This window comes from Corvus hawaiiensis, chromosome 21, assembly GCF_020740725.1.
Source record: "Corvus hawaiiensis isolate bCorHaw1 chromosome 21, bCorHaw1.pri.cur, whole genome shotgun sequence".
Lineage (NCBI taxonomy): Eukaryota > Metazoa > Chordata > Aves > Passeriformes > Corvidae > Corvus > Corvus hawaiiensis.
In genome coordinates this window covers 8562905-8577543 of record NC_063233.1, presented here as the reverse complement: position 1 = coordinate 8577543, position 14639 = coordinate 8562905, and the positions used below count along the sequence as shown (strand labels likewise).

General features: G+C 47.2%; 1 protein-coding gene across 4 annotated transcripts in view; it reads right to left on the bottom strand.

The window, feature by feature from the left end:
- Positions 1–3076: 3076 nt before the first annotated feature.
- Positions 3077–14639, bottom strand: part of TNC (tenascin C) — a 72074-nt gene continuing 60511 nt past the window's right edge. For all 4 annotated transcript variants that reach the window (XM_048325529.1, XM_048325531.1, XM_048325532.1 and 1 more), the window contains 8 exons: positions 14218–14361; positions 13291–13421; positions 12234–12366; positions 10122–10273; positions 9195–9291; positions 7008–7169; positions 5609–5772; positions 3077–4405 (listed from right to left, as the gene is read on the bottom strand). In XM_048325529.1, coding sequence (XP_048181486.1) covers positions 4295–4405; positions 5609–5772; positions 7008–7169; positions 9195–9291; positions 10122–10273; positions 12234–12366; positions 13291–13421; positions 14218–14361 — 1094 coding nt within the window. In that variant the 3' untranslated portion in view covers positions 3077–4294. The remainder of the gene's footprint in view (positions 4406–5608; positions 5773–7007; positions 7170–9194; positions 9292–10121; positions 10274–12233; positions 12367–13290; positions 13422–14217; positions 14362–14639) is intronic.

Genomic DNA, 14639 nt, shown 5'->3' with positions numbered 1-14639 from the left:
CTGCACGAGTGACTAAAGCTGAAGTGGATTGTTCAGCTGAGTGGGCCTAAATGTAGGAGTGGAAGGGACACAGAGATGGCACAGCTGGGTACAGCACCAGCCTCTTTATTTTGCAATAACTTTCCCTGTCCAGTAACTCCTACCCCTTCCAGGAAACCTTCCTTGAAATGCCTGTGTGTGGTTACATTTCCCTGCTCCGGCCTCCACTTGGGATCTCAGTTCCACTGCAAAATGTAACAGGCCTGATTCATTTTGCAGCAGGAGCATGCTTGATGCAAGCCTGGATGGAGACTCATTCTCAGCCCTGTGGAAATTCCTGGCCAAGGCTGCAAGTCAAGTGAAAACCTCACTGTACAATCATCAGGTTGTGTTTCTACTCCTAAACCTTTTGGGATGGAGCCAGGAACAGCTTGTGAGCATGCGAGGGTGACCCAGAAAGCCAGAGCGGTTCTTACATCATCTTTTATTCTGGTATTGGCTTTTGTTTTTTGCTTTTTTTTTGCTGAGAGTTGTCTTTCTCTCTCACCTACACCAACTCCTTCACCTTTAGATTGTAGGCCTGATTAAGATGTGTGTTTTTACAGGGCCCTCCAAGAATAAAGATCATCGGTGCAGCTCTGGCTGAGCTTTGCTCGCAGTCTCCTGCTGACAAACCACACCTTGTTTATCAGCACCAACATATGTTGTACACACACAGAGCTGCTGGAGCTCTGCAGGCTGAGATTTCTGTACCTGCCAGGGAAATCACCGAGGAAAAGGCAGAGGAACAAAGGCTGGAGCAGAGGTTTTTCAAAGAAAATGCTAAGGCAGTGCTGAACAGAGGCTCCAAAGCTGCTGGGAGGTTAATGTCTTCTTTATTTTCATTTTACATTATTTTTTCCCACTTGCCACTAAATAAATTTTATCATGTTGTCAATCCCCTGTATTTGTAACACTCTGTGGAGAATTCCACTCTGCCTTGAGGTTCTGATGGGGTGCAGAGAACCAGCAGCAACCAGCTAAGCACCATCTCAGCAATCCCAGCTGTATTTTTTTCCAGTGCCCTGGGTCATCTTGTCCTCATCCCTGGAAGGCAGAAATAAGAAGTGCCAAGGTATCTGTGGGGCTGATGCCACTGCCTCACCATTTTCTGGGATCAAGCTGCTGCTTATTGATGACACCTAAACATTTCTATCCTGCTTTCCTTTCTAATCAAGGTCTGGTAGAGAATGTTCAGTGGGTTAAGCACAAAGAGGGTTGAGAAGGAGAAGAAGAAGGAAAAAAAGAAAAGAACAAAGAAATAAAGTCCTGCTCCTTCAGAGTTTAACACCCCCCAGGATTAACGTGGCAGCTGCAAGAAGGTTTTTCAAGGCTGCAGTTTTGGGTTTAGGCAGTGAAGACTGAAACCAAATGAGCAGCAGGGGCAGCCACTGGATCACTGTGTGCTCAATTTCTTGTTTTTGCGCTCTCTAACCCTCAGTTATGCTCAGCTGCTCTTAAAGCAAACCGAGCCAAACTTGTAATTTTGAATGACAGGACATCCTTGTGCAGGAAAGATGGGAAATTTGTGTTTTCTGTCACAAGTCACTGGGCTACTTCTTCACTACTGCAGGCTCAGGTAGGATTCCCTGGCTTTGTGGTGGCATTTAGCCCAGCAATGGGTGACATCAGTTCCCTTGGCTGGAATTGCATCAGGAGAGGAGGTGAGGGAGCTGCACCCAGAGGTGATGCAGCAGATGTGGGTGCTCCAGCTGAGCTGACACCAAGGTGTTACTCTGTCAGATGGAGGAATTTAAGGTATCTGTCATCTCCCACATCACTCTGGAGTGCTCTAATCACTCGCTCAGGGTGGCTGCACACTCATGCCTGGAGTCAGAGAAAACCACATCACTCAGGAGTCCAAGTCTCACAGAAAGCCAGGGGATGTAATAACTTAAAAACTGCCATCAGCTCCATCCTCACTCCCCCAAATTATCCATCCAGCTGACTTTTGCCCACCTGGCTTGGAGCTTTCACCTCACTCAAACCTAACTAAGAAATCCAAGCCTGAGGTCTTGCTCAGACTTTAGTTAAGGTTGGGACAGTGACACTAGAAAAGGAGTTTTCCATCCACTTTTCTCAAAAATACCTTATGGATACAGCCCTAACCCCACAAACCCCTCTCATGCCCCCAGATATCCCCTTCAGTGCCTTTAGGACCTTAAACCCGGCGGAGGAAATATTTTTTGAAGCCCTTCCTCTCCTGCCCCCTTGAGGCTCCCAAACTGCTTCATCACGTTCAGATGAACACCAGCGCTGAGGTTTGGCAGGTTCATGGACAGATTTCAAATCTGAGCGTGTTTTTAAACTCTTCTCACAAGTCACAGACAGGAAAGGGGGAAAAGCCAGTAACTTTCCCTTCAGCCCGTGGTGGAGCTGCTGGTACCAAATCAAGCTTGTGTCAGCTCTGACGGGTGTTTTGGCAGGTCTGACTCCAAGGATTTGCCAGCTTCCCTCTCACAGGGGCAATCATGGAGAATACCAAGCAGGGCATCTGTCAGTGAGTAATTACAGGAAATATCATCTTCCTTTTATGCAGGGTGTTTGAGTCGTGTCTGGGGCGAGGCACAAACCTGAGCCTGTCTCCAGTAGCTCTTCGGAGCTGCCAAGGTAAATGACACCAGAGCCAGAGCCAGGCAGCTCTGGGATGTTGCTAGAAATGAGGAAATCATTCCATAAATGTCACTTCTTCCCCTGAATGTCTGCAAACAGACTGCAAGAGCTTTCCAGCGCCCAGAAACACAGAGCCAGTGCCATTTCCTAATAGCTTGGAAAGCATCTGGAGAGCAGAGCGTGTTCCTGCATTACTGGGTTTGTTCTCTTTTACACTGCCTATCATTTACTGTGATAAACACCAAGGAAGGGCAATTAATTACAGAGCATTAATTTAATATAGTGCTGCCAGTGCTCTGGAGGGTCAGAGGAGATTCGTGTTCCCCGTGCAACACAAACGATGTTCAGGAGCGTAACTTCAGCCGGGAGGGAGGTGAGAAACATTAGCAAAACGTTTGCAAAATGTTTGCAAAATGCAACCTTGAAGCAGGGCAGAGAGACGGGATTAAAACAAGAGATCTTTTATTGTCTTGAACTGCAGAGTGTGATACAGAGGAACTACACGGATTTTCATTCATATAAAAAAAAAAAAGAGAGAGCCCTTTATTTACACAAGTGTTCAAAGCTGCCCACGGTACCTAGCAACAACTCTGGGTCCTCTTTGTTTTGCTTTGTTAGTTATTCCCACCTAGATGGAGCAAGCATTGAGTCAGTAACACTTAGAAAAACATGGGAGAAGCTTTTGGGCAGGAAAAAAAATAAAGAGAATTATGTTCTAAAAGAACCCAAATCTTCACGGGCATTTCACTGTAACAAACCCACCAGAATAATTACAAGCAGTCACTGACAAAAGGAACAGTTTTCAGTAGGGGCTCAGCAGCCTAATTATTCTCAGCCTGTCTTTATTTCCCCACCTAAGTAAATATATCCTGGACATGCACGAACTCCACATGGATGAAAAAAAAAAAAGGTAGAAATTTATTTAAAAGTAATTGTGCTTTTATTTATATTAAAAAAAAAAAATTTACAATCAGACACTGTCCTGCTGTGTTTCCAAAAGCATGGTTCTCTTAAAAATGACAAAATGTAGCTTATTATTATTATCATCATTATTATTATTATTACTTTGTCTTTATATTAATAATATTAATCTTATGGTTAAGTTTTAAAACATACTGCTTTCCCTTCCCATTCCCTCCTTCTCTGTGGTACTTGATATATATATAAAAAAAAGGCATTCAAACCACCAATTATTTCCACTTATAACTAATAATAATAATAATGATAATTCATCTTACACCATTTCTGTGTGTATGGCTGGTTCTAAAACAAACTACCAATGTACAAAGCTGTTCTCCCTCCCCTCCCCTGGGCCACCCAAGAGATCGTCAGATGTCGGAAGAACTTTATCTCAGACGCTTTCTGGCAAAAACAATAAAAAAAAAAAAAAATTGATAAAACAACACAGAACCCTTGAGATCGTTGTCTTTGGTGTGGAGGAGGACGTTCCTGGTGGGCAGCTGGAGCTGCTCTGCTGGAAACTCTGGGATGCTTTAAGGCTTTTTGTTGTTTGGAATGCTGCAAAGCCTCTGTCGGGCCACGGGTCACCGATGCTTTGGTCCCAGTCACAGCTCCTCACACCCCCAGGCCAGCGATGCCAGAGGGTCTCCCCACACCCCGCTCTCCATCCCCCCGATCCCCTGCCCGCAGCCCCCCCGGGGCTCTACGCTCGCTTCCGGCGCCCTTCCAGGTTCCGGAAGCTGGAGGGTCTCAGCTTCATCTCTGCAAACTGGATGGAATACTCGTGGCCCTTCCAGTGGAACCAGTTGACGCCCTGTGAAGGCAAAGGCGAGGGGTGGGAGGTCACACTTGCATTTGCTGCCCCTGGTTCAGACCAGGGATGTTTCTGATTTGGGCACAGAGGCACTGCAAAGGGGAGGGGCTTTGGGAAGCACAGGGGGTGTGGAATGTCCAACCTGTACAAACCCACCCACGTGAGGTCACAGAATCATGGAATCACACAATGGATGGGGTTGGAAGGGACTTTAAAGATTGTCTAGTTTCCCCCCTGCCATGGGCAGGGACACTTTCCACTAGCCCAGGTGGCTCCAAGCCCCGTCCAGCCTGGCTTTGGGGATCCAGGGGCAGCCACAGCTGCTCTGGGCACCCTGTGCCAGGGCTTCACCAGTCTCACAGCCAAGAATTCCTTCCCAATATCCCATCTAAACCTATTCACTATCAGTGGAAAGTCATTCCCCCTTGTCCTGTCACTCCAAACCCTTGGAAATTGTCTCTCTCCATCTTTCCTGTCAGCTCCCTTCAGGCCCTGCAAGGCCACACTGAGGTCACCCCGAAGCTTCTCCTCTCCAGGCTGAACAATCCCAGCTCTCCCAGCCTTTCCTCCCAGCAGAGCTGCTCCATCCCTCTGATCCCCCTGGAGCCTCCTCTGGCCTCTCTCCAGCAGCTCCAGGTCCTTCCTGTGCTGGGCCCCGGGGCTGGGGCAGCTCTGCAGGTGGGGTCTCACCTGAGCACAGGGGCACAATCCCCCTCCCCTGCTGCCCACGATGGGGCTCAGCCCAGGGCAGGGGGTTCAGGGCCGGGGCAGGTCCAGCTCTCCCCCACAGCATCCCCCTTCTCCCAGGGCTGCTCCAGCTGCTCATCCCAGCCTGGATTGATCCCAGGGGTTGCCCTGACCCAGGAGCAGCACCTTGAGCTCGGCCTTGTTAAACCTCTTTCCCCCAGAGCTGTCTGTCCCTCCTTGCCTGGCTTTCATGGCAGGAAGAACATTTTTATTTCACGTGTTGAAAACTACAATTATTCCCTGCACACTTGGGATATTCCTTTGGAAAATCAGACAAAGCCAACAAGATTTCACCAGCTGCTGTTAAATTCTTGTTTTGTGAGCAGCTGCTTATGATCCTGGAGAGTGGGAGGAGTGGGTGCTGTGATTTTTGGCTGGCTGAACCATCAGACAGATCCATAATTGTAATTCCCCTTCCTCTCATGCATTACAGAAGCCTTCAGACCCCAAACTCACCTGACTGTGGCTGTTGTCACCATATCTGCCCATCAGGTTGACTCGGTGACAGTTCTTGTACCAGAAAGCTCCTTTGTACGACAGAGCACAGTTGGTGATGGCAGAGTCATGGTCCTTGTCGAAGGTGGAGAAGGACCTTCCATTGTGGTAGGTCATGGAGTCACCTGGAATGGAGGGACAAAACAAAGAGCAAGCTCAGTGTTTGCCTGGTTTAGATTTCATGGCAGTGCCCATTCTGCAGAAAATATTGGGACTGTGCCATGCCCTGTCTGCATCTAAATTTTTAAAAATTGACTTGCTTTAATACAGCAAATACACAACTTTTTTGTTGTTGCAGGCAGGTCAAAATATTTTTCCAGGTGATCTCTAATCCCCAATGAATATGAAGTGGTTTTCTTTCATGCAGCTCAATTTCTGCACTTCTTGCTGAAAGCTGAATTTTACAGTGTGGACAAGCCAAGACCAAAGAGGAGTTCACAAAGAAGGAATCAAGACCAAAGGAGTCTCCACACTGATTGAATCCTACTCGTGGTAGCAGCTACAACTACTCTGCACCAGAATATTTCCCTTAATTCACAGAATCATGGAATGGTTGGGGCTGGAAGGGAACTTAAAACTCATCCCATTCCACCTCCTGCCATGGGCAAGGTAGCCCAGGTGTCTCCAAGCCCATCCAGCCTGGCCTTGGACACTGCCAGGGATCCAGGGGCAGCCACAGCTGCTCTGGGCACCCTGTTCCAGGGCCTGCCCACCCTCCCAGGGAACAATTTCTTCCCAATATCCCATCTAAATTAAATAGACATTAATTCTGCTGCTGCATTTCCTTTGTATCTCTGTAATCTGGGTAAAAGTTCTTGTGCTGGTCACAGGGCAGAGCCCACACCCACATCTCTGCTCTGGTTTATGCACCCAGCACTGTGAAATTATCTCCTTTTAAGACATGTTGTTAAACTGGATTTATCTCTTAATCCTTTGAAGCCCTGAAGAGGACTCAACAAGGGCTGCAGGGTTCACCCCACTATGATTACTAAAGGCAGATGATTTGTTCAGCAAAATTATAAATCACATTACAGCAGGGCTTTGCTGCAAATTCTCTTGACAAGAAAAGAGGCTGTGCCAGGCTATTATTGGCTGTATAAATGACAGCCAAGATTGGCCAAATGAGATCTACTGTGGTTTAATACGCTTGTTTCAATCCTGCCATAAGCAGGCCATAAAATACGGCACCAAAGTGCCTGGAGGATTTAAAACGGACTCATAAAATATATCGATACCTTTGATTTTCCAGCACCTCACACAGGAGAGGCACCTGCTGCTCTGCAACATTCACACGGTTACCTTGAGTCAGCGGGGAGGAAACTGGTCATGAACAGGAGAAGAAGTCAAGTTTTGCTCTCACCTGCTGTGCCGCTGTAGCCATCCACCCGCAGCCGGTACCGGCTCTTGGCGTCTCCGACGCTGAAGCGGTCGTACACGGCGTAGGCCGCGTCCCCCTTGTCCCTCAGATCCACCCGCAGCTCGTACTGGCCCTGAGAAGTGATTTTGTGCAGGTTCTCCAGACCTGTGGGCAGGAAGGAATGTTTGTCTTGATGCCGGATGATTTTATTGCCTTTTTTCTTTTATATATCCTCTGTATTCTTCACACATACATTTGGAGCTCTGTAGCCTGGTGTATCCATGGCTAGTTCTCCCGGTGCTTTTCCCTACTTTTTCCCTAAGCAGAAAGACAAAACACCTTCCAAAGCCCCTATCCTATCTCGGTTCTCCTCGGGAACCAAGGCCAAAACCAGCTCTTCCAGACACATTTCCATCAACAAAGTTCAGTCCCATCTGAGGGGGGAGGATTTAGAAGGGGCTTTGACCTGGGGGGGAATTGCATCACCTCTTGTGCTACTAATTGGGTGTGGCATTTAAGTAAAACCTTATAAAATGAAGGCCTTGTTGCCTGTGTAAAATTATGGCTCAGGCCTGTTACTTCGGCTAGAGAAGGACTGTGAGAAAAGTCCATGAGAAGAAAAACAATTCGTTTTTATGCAGAGAATGTAGTATCAGCAGAAGCAAGAAAGTTAAACAGTCGAAGGAGAAAAACAGCAACATATTCGCACCTGTTATTTTTCTGAATGCTTGAACGCTTATGCCATAGGCAGCCAATGGCAGAATGCTGTAGTTAGCAATAGCTGTGGTGGCCTATTTACCCCCTGACCCTGTACGTTCCTCCTGTTCCCTCCCTCGCCTTGGCCGCTCCCTCGGTTTCTCCTCATTTGCTTCTCTACCCCAACTCCGCCCAGGGACCGCCCCTGGGCCCCTGACAAAAGCAGCCCACACTCAGAGCACGGTGTCTCTCCACCTCTGAACATCGTGGGGACGAGGTGTGATTAAAGCCATCTCAAACCCTCGTGAGAGCCCCTTCTCTGCCTTCTTTACCACCACTGTGCTGTAACGCTGCTGTGTGCCGGAGCCAGACCGTGGGGCTGTCCGAAATGGGCTCTGGGATGTGATTAATGGCATGGCCCCAGGAAACCCTCGCTGAGCTTCCAGGGAGCTGCAGCCTGCTAGCCAGAGTCCAGTGGTTACAACAAATAGCCAATGAGTCTACTGTAGTAGTTCAGCAGCCAGTGAATATGTAACACGAATGATAACATACAAAGAGTGTATAAAAGAAGCTGCTTTGTTTAATAAATGGCTTTTTGCCTGGAACTGGTGTGGGGTCTGTATGTGTCGTGTCCGTCTCAACAGCGACAATTGGGAATTTTTGTCAATTATGCTAATTTGCTAAACTTATAAACCTCTATTCACCCTGTGGGCATTTTGTGGGCATTTTCCATGTCTGTCCCTAGAGGCCTCCAATAAAGACCAACCTTTACATTACCTCCTACACTGATACTATCTCAAAAATGTGTGGTTTTGTTTCCAGGTTCCTTAAGACATCAGTCTCTCCATGTCTTTTTCTCTACCATCCCATTATTCCATAAACAGGGCCATACTGAACTGTACAAATAGAGCAGGGCACTGAGCTACATCAGCTGTCAGCACAAAAGCAAGTAAATAATCCACGCTGACTGGGAGAGCTCTTCCCTTCAAATCATAGGAACTGGTTGGGCAAAACAACCAAACTTGTGCTGTGTCATCATCATCATCATCATCTTTCATTTACAACCAGAAAAACACAGCACAACCTTTGAAAATGTGGAGGTTTTACTTCTATTTTACCAAAATGTGGGTTTATTGTCCTGTTTTTCCTCTCTGGATCATCAGCCTTTGCTGCTGGGGGTGTCCCAGGAGGACAGGAAGAACAACCTGCTCCCCAGGTTACCTCCCACTTCTCCCAGAGCCCCACTGAGCACAGGGTGGGTACAGCTGGTGACCCCAGCATGACATCCTTTGACTGCAGCTGGAGGGACTGGCTGGCCTGGCCCTTTCAGTCTCCCTCCCAGAGGGTGTCTCTGGCTCCTTTTCTCCTGTTCCCCTTTACAAATCCTCCTGCCAGCTAAATGGAGGCCTCTAAGTGGCTCCTGGACTTTCAGGCTGTATTTCTGTTTTGTGATTTTTTTTTTTTTTTCCAAAAAGACAAATTCTTTGCACTCACCTATCCAGAATTCATCCTTAGGATCTCCAAACCCTGCCACGTAAGTATTCCAGTTCTTGTAGAAATCTTGCTTTCCATTCTGACGCCTCAGGAACACCTAAAAGCAAGAAATGTCATGGACAGACTGCCCTGGCCAGAGGAAATGAGCTTTTACAAACACAGAACTCAGTGTTGCTCCTGCCCTGCCTTTAGCCCTCCCAGCAGAGTGTCACTGCAATGACTGAGTTGAACCCAGGCTGTTGGATGCTCCATGTATTTTTTAAGTCTCCAATTTCTCTTTTGGGTTCCCAGTCTCTTCTGCACAATGGGGCCTTTCAGTTCCTCCTCTCTCCCTTTTAAAACCCATCCTGCAGTTCTGGATTTCCCAGGATTTCCATCCCCTACTCTCCTAGCCAAGCATTCCTCCAGCTCCTTCTGCTTTTCTGTGCCCTGGGTCCCTCTGGCATGTTCAAATTTGGGGATGTCACTTTGGAGAGGTGGCATTTTATTGCCATTCCTTTGTTGCCTGGGTGGGATGTGGCCCTTGCACAGTGGCTTTGGAAGCTACTGCACCCCGTGGCTGCTGAACAAATGCTTCCCCTGGGCTGGGTTTTAATCTCTCTCACTCCCTCTCTCATTCAGAGTCAGTTCACCCTCCCCTTTCCTTGGTGATTATTTAGAAAATGTGTTATCTGAGATGGTCATTTCAGCATTTCACCAGTGGAGAGGGATCAGGGCTGAAACCACTGGTGTGCCCCATCCTTCAGAGACTCCTCTCTCTCCTCCAACTGCAGAAAGAGCTGCTCCCTCTTCTAGGCACTGGAGTGTCCTACCCAGGACAAAACTCCCTGCATTTGTAGACAAGACAGCCCTACTGTGATAACAACACCCTGAGGGGTGCCTGGGCTGAGCAGGGATGGGATGTGCTGCCCCTGTCCCCATACTCACGATCCATCCTCCCCCGTCCTCGCCCATGTCACAGAACACTTGCAGAGGCTGAGCCTTGTCCCCGTTCAGGTAAATTGTGTAGAGCCCAGAGGTGGCTTCTCCATTCAGGAGGGCCTGGGAGCAGTCCTTGGGGTAGGGATAGAGGAGCCCAGCTGCACACACAAGGAAGAGAAAGCATTCCTTAGGAAATCAGCAGTTACAAGGAATGTGTTCAATGCAGATGACTGAGGAAATGCCCTCGTGGGTCAGGTACAGATCCCAGAACAGGTCTGTACTTAACACCCAGCACACAGAACATTCACAGCATACAGCTGATGAGGTGAATTCTTCTTTTCAATGCATTTTGTCACATCTGTCTACACTTCTGGAAGTGCTGGGAATTCCAGATAACCCTGCTAGGATGGGAGTGCATCCTCCAGCTAAAGACTGAAATTTGTGAGCTGTGTGACAGCAGCTTTCGGGGAAAACCAAATCTACCAATCTCTGATCATGTGGCAGAAAAAGGAGGGGGAATACAAAGACCGGACTTCAATCAAAAATAAATTAACTGGGAGTGTTTTGCTAGCAAGGAGAATATTAAATGTGTTATAAAGCTACACTTTAAAAAAACAAAGCAACAGCAGCAGCTGAAACTGCAGGAAAATATTGTTCATCTTTTCTTTCTGACGACAAGCCAATAAAATCATTGCAGTCAGAACAATTCCTAACCCCTCAAAAAAGATTTCCTTTTTTTCTTCTCATTCACTCAGGCCATTAACTTTTTCAGCCAATTCAGTGTGGTTGCAGGTGTGTCCATAGCAGAGTTTTCAACTGTGACTTCTCACAGGGTGGCTGCCGGTCCCTGCCAGTGTTACACACCCCTGCCTGTGCTTCAGCTCCAGAGAATTCCACAGAATCATGGGGTTGTTAAGGTTGGAGAAGAATTTTAAGATCATCAAGTCCAACCATTAACACAGTCCCACTGCCGTGCTCACCACTAAGCCAGGTCCCCAGGTGCCACCTCCACAGGTTTTTTTGAGTACTTCCAGGGATGGTGACTCCAACACTGCCTATTCCAATTCTTTACAACTCTTTCCATGAAGAGATTTTTCCTGGTATCGAATTTGAACCTCCTCTGGTGTAACTTAAGGCCATGCAAGTTTCCATCAGCTTTGGGATTTGGAAAAAAGTGATTCTCTGCAGGGAGTTCCTTCAGTGTTTCCCTGTCACTAAATAGACACAAATGTATTTTTAGAGTTAAGGCCAGGCTTAACCCTCTGCCTGAGTCTGACACTGTTCACATGGCTGAAGGCACCTGGTCTGTCCCTGCTCCTGGTCAATTTGCCAAAAATCACCTAAATAGACCCAGCTTTAATTCCTCTCCTATTTCTGGATGTGTTGGTGGAGTTCATCCTGCTCTACACAAGCAGTGACAGGGCAAACTCGGGGCTGGGTGACTTCTGGCAGTCCTTGGGCTGGAGTTGGTACCAGCAGCAGGAGGAGGAATGGGAATGACTGAAGATCCTGCTGGGCCTGAAAGGCTGGAAACTGGGACAAGTGAGACAAATGAAGGCAAAGTGTCACAGCTAATACTGAACAACTTCTTTTTTTAACGTCAGCTGTGAAGCGACCGTCAGAAAAGCCAATTTATCCTTGCAGAGCTGTCCTGTTAGGGCTGGAGCTGATGTGCAGAGGGGCTTTGAGACAGCCCATCTCAGAGAGAGGAGAAAAACCCACCCAGAAATTCATGTCCTCAGCCCCCTGCACCGATCTGTGTGTGTGTACTTTGCTTCATTCCAGCTCCAAACTCTGATTTGTTTTCCCAGCTCGCTGGGATCGATACAGGGGGAAATCGAGGTGTCAGCCGAAATTGAAAGAATTCCTGCTGATATTTCACAGGGGAAAGGCAGGATGTTTCATCAGAGAAAGGACTGTGAGGGTGATGTGGATGGATACTGGAATTCCATCCTGCCAGGGGAGAACAGATGACAGCTCTGGGGGAATAGGGACTTCTCACCGGCACTACAAAAGGATTAAAATCTTGTGAGGGGTCTGTGTGTCCTCCTTGCAGAGCTCAGCTCTGTCCTGAGAGCAGTGATTTAGATTATTTTAGCTGTGCTCTGATGTCCTTACTTGTGGTGAAAATGGTCTGGATGGTTTTGCTCCTCAGGGCTCCACTCAGGGCGTGCAGTTTCACTGTGTACTGGGTGGAGGGGCTCAGCTCTGTCAGGCTGTAGGATGTTGTCTCGGGGTTTAGGATGAGTTCCTATGGGGAGAAGAAATAATACAGGGAAATCTCAGAGAAATAAATCATAATGGGTGCATATTTTAGTCTGTCACATTATTTTTTGTCATAATTATTGATGGTATTTTTAGCCATCTAGATTAAGGAATATAAAGATATTCCTCTAAGACTTTTACCAAGCTAATCTTAAAAAGTTCAATAAAGCCTGCCTGGAAATGAGTGTTTACCATCATAATGTCCAAACTGGGGGTTTAAAAGCAAGGCAGCATAAATGTTTACATGCCCTGAATGTACAGATTGTGAAATTCATACAAAACGGGGAAGACTCATCCTTTAGGACAAGGAAGTGTTGCACTCCAGGTTTCAAAAGGCTGTTTTGCTGTGACATTAAAACACTGATTTTCAGTGTGCTTGGGGAATTTGCCTTCCTGAAAATCAGAATCGTCTCCAATGTGCCAGGCTGGGCATCCAAAATTTTCTTTTTTCTGGGATTCACCTGATTCATATTTAAGCATTTAGTGGGATCTGATTATGTAGGAACAGAATAAAACTATAGGAAAATAAGAGGCACTTCCAGAAGCAGCTCCCTCTGCCTCAGACACCCCACTGCACAGGGATTCTCCTGAGTTCAGAGAAGGGAATCACATCCATTGGGGGGTGTGAGTTTAATCCATGGTACAGGTTTGGAATGAAGGAAAATGTGCTTTTTCCTGTGTTGTAGAGGGATGAAAGGCAAAATTCAGCCTGGAACAGAGCTTCTGTTTCAGGGTGCAATGTAGGTAAGGCCTTTTAAATGCATCTGTGTTCAGTCTAGCACTGAAAGAGGCAATTAGTATTTTAAAATTAAGTATTCAAATTAAGGAACATTAATTATGTTGCACTGCTGGACACTTCAGAGCATCTCCACTGCCCAGATTGGAGGCACAGCCCCTCTGGTTTATTTACCTTTACTCTGCCATCAATGGATTCATAGATCAGAAGATATCCAGTGACTGGAGCACGGGGAGGCGTCCAGCTTATCCCAGCTCCTTCTGACTGCACCTCAGTGGCACTCAAATCTCTTGGAGCATCCAGCCCTGCAGAAGAAACCAGAGCAATTACAATCACATCCATACAAAGTTAATTTCACAGGTTATCTTGTGGGCCATACATCAAAAGAAGCCGGGAAAACAAACCTTTTCTACAGAGAAATTTGAAATGAAAAAACCACTTCAACCTATATTTTGTGGTTAAGGATTAATTTTCCCATTGGTAGTTTAAAATAAAGGTGTTAACTTTATCTAAATTAAAATATTGGCTTGTTCCAGGCACTTTATTTTATGAGCAGTTCCACTGAAATGTTCTTTGAGACAAAATTGTGCATTTTATTATTTCTCACAAGGTGATTTGTATTTACATATTCCCAGGAAATAAAACTTTGGTTCCGATGATGTTTTTTTAGAATAGGAAAACTTTTCCTACTTGGTCTGGCTCCAAGCTCCAGCTGCCCTTGCCCTCTGTGATTATGGCACGGGATTGGTGTGGCTCAGCTCCTGGCTCCCTAATTAACACCCTGGGACAAGCCAAGCCAGGAAAATGAGAAACAGCCCTGATTTCATTGATTCTCATGGAAAACCATGAGCATGAAACCAGCTGGGCACCTTCAGCAGCCAACACCAGCTCTCGGAGAAGAGCTCCTGCTCCAGCTCTGTGTGAGAATCTGCAGAGCTGGTGATGGAAAACCACCTCTGCTCAGCCACGCCGGGCTCCCAGCGGAGAAAGGTTGATGCAAACACTAACAAACTTCAGGTTTCCAGGAAAAAAAGCATCAGAGGAACACAGAGCAGGTGGGACTAGAAGGGATGGCAGCTCTGGGGAGGTGGGGAGTGGCACCTGTGGTGAAGTGGGTGGAGAGGGTCTCGCTCCTCTGCGTGTCCTTCAGCGCGTGGACGCTCAGCGTGTACTCGGTGGCAGGCTGGAGCCCCTTCAGGTCATACTCCACGGTGTTCCCTGAGACCATCTGAGTCACCTCTGGCTCTGAGAGGAAAACACAGAAGAAAGGACGTGTCGGCATCATGATGTGCTCAACTCCATGCTCCACTCACTGATTTGTTTTATTCCTGGTTGGTGCAAGTGCAGAATAATAAAAGCCCGGAGCCCATACCCGTGCTGACACCTCTGCTGGCTCGGAGTCACACCAGAGCCTTTTATCTAAAAGTGTGAGCTCTCTCTAGTGTTCACGGGAATTACAGCACCGCCTCTGCTTCCCGGGAATCTCCCTTCTCTCTCTTCATGGCCAAACTGAGAGTGCTGAA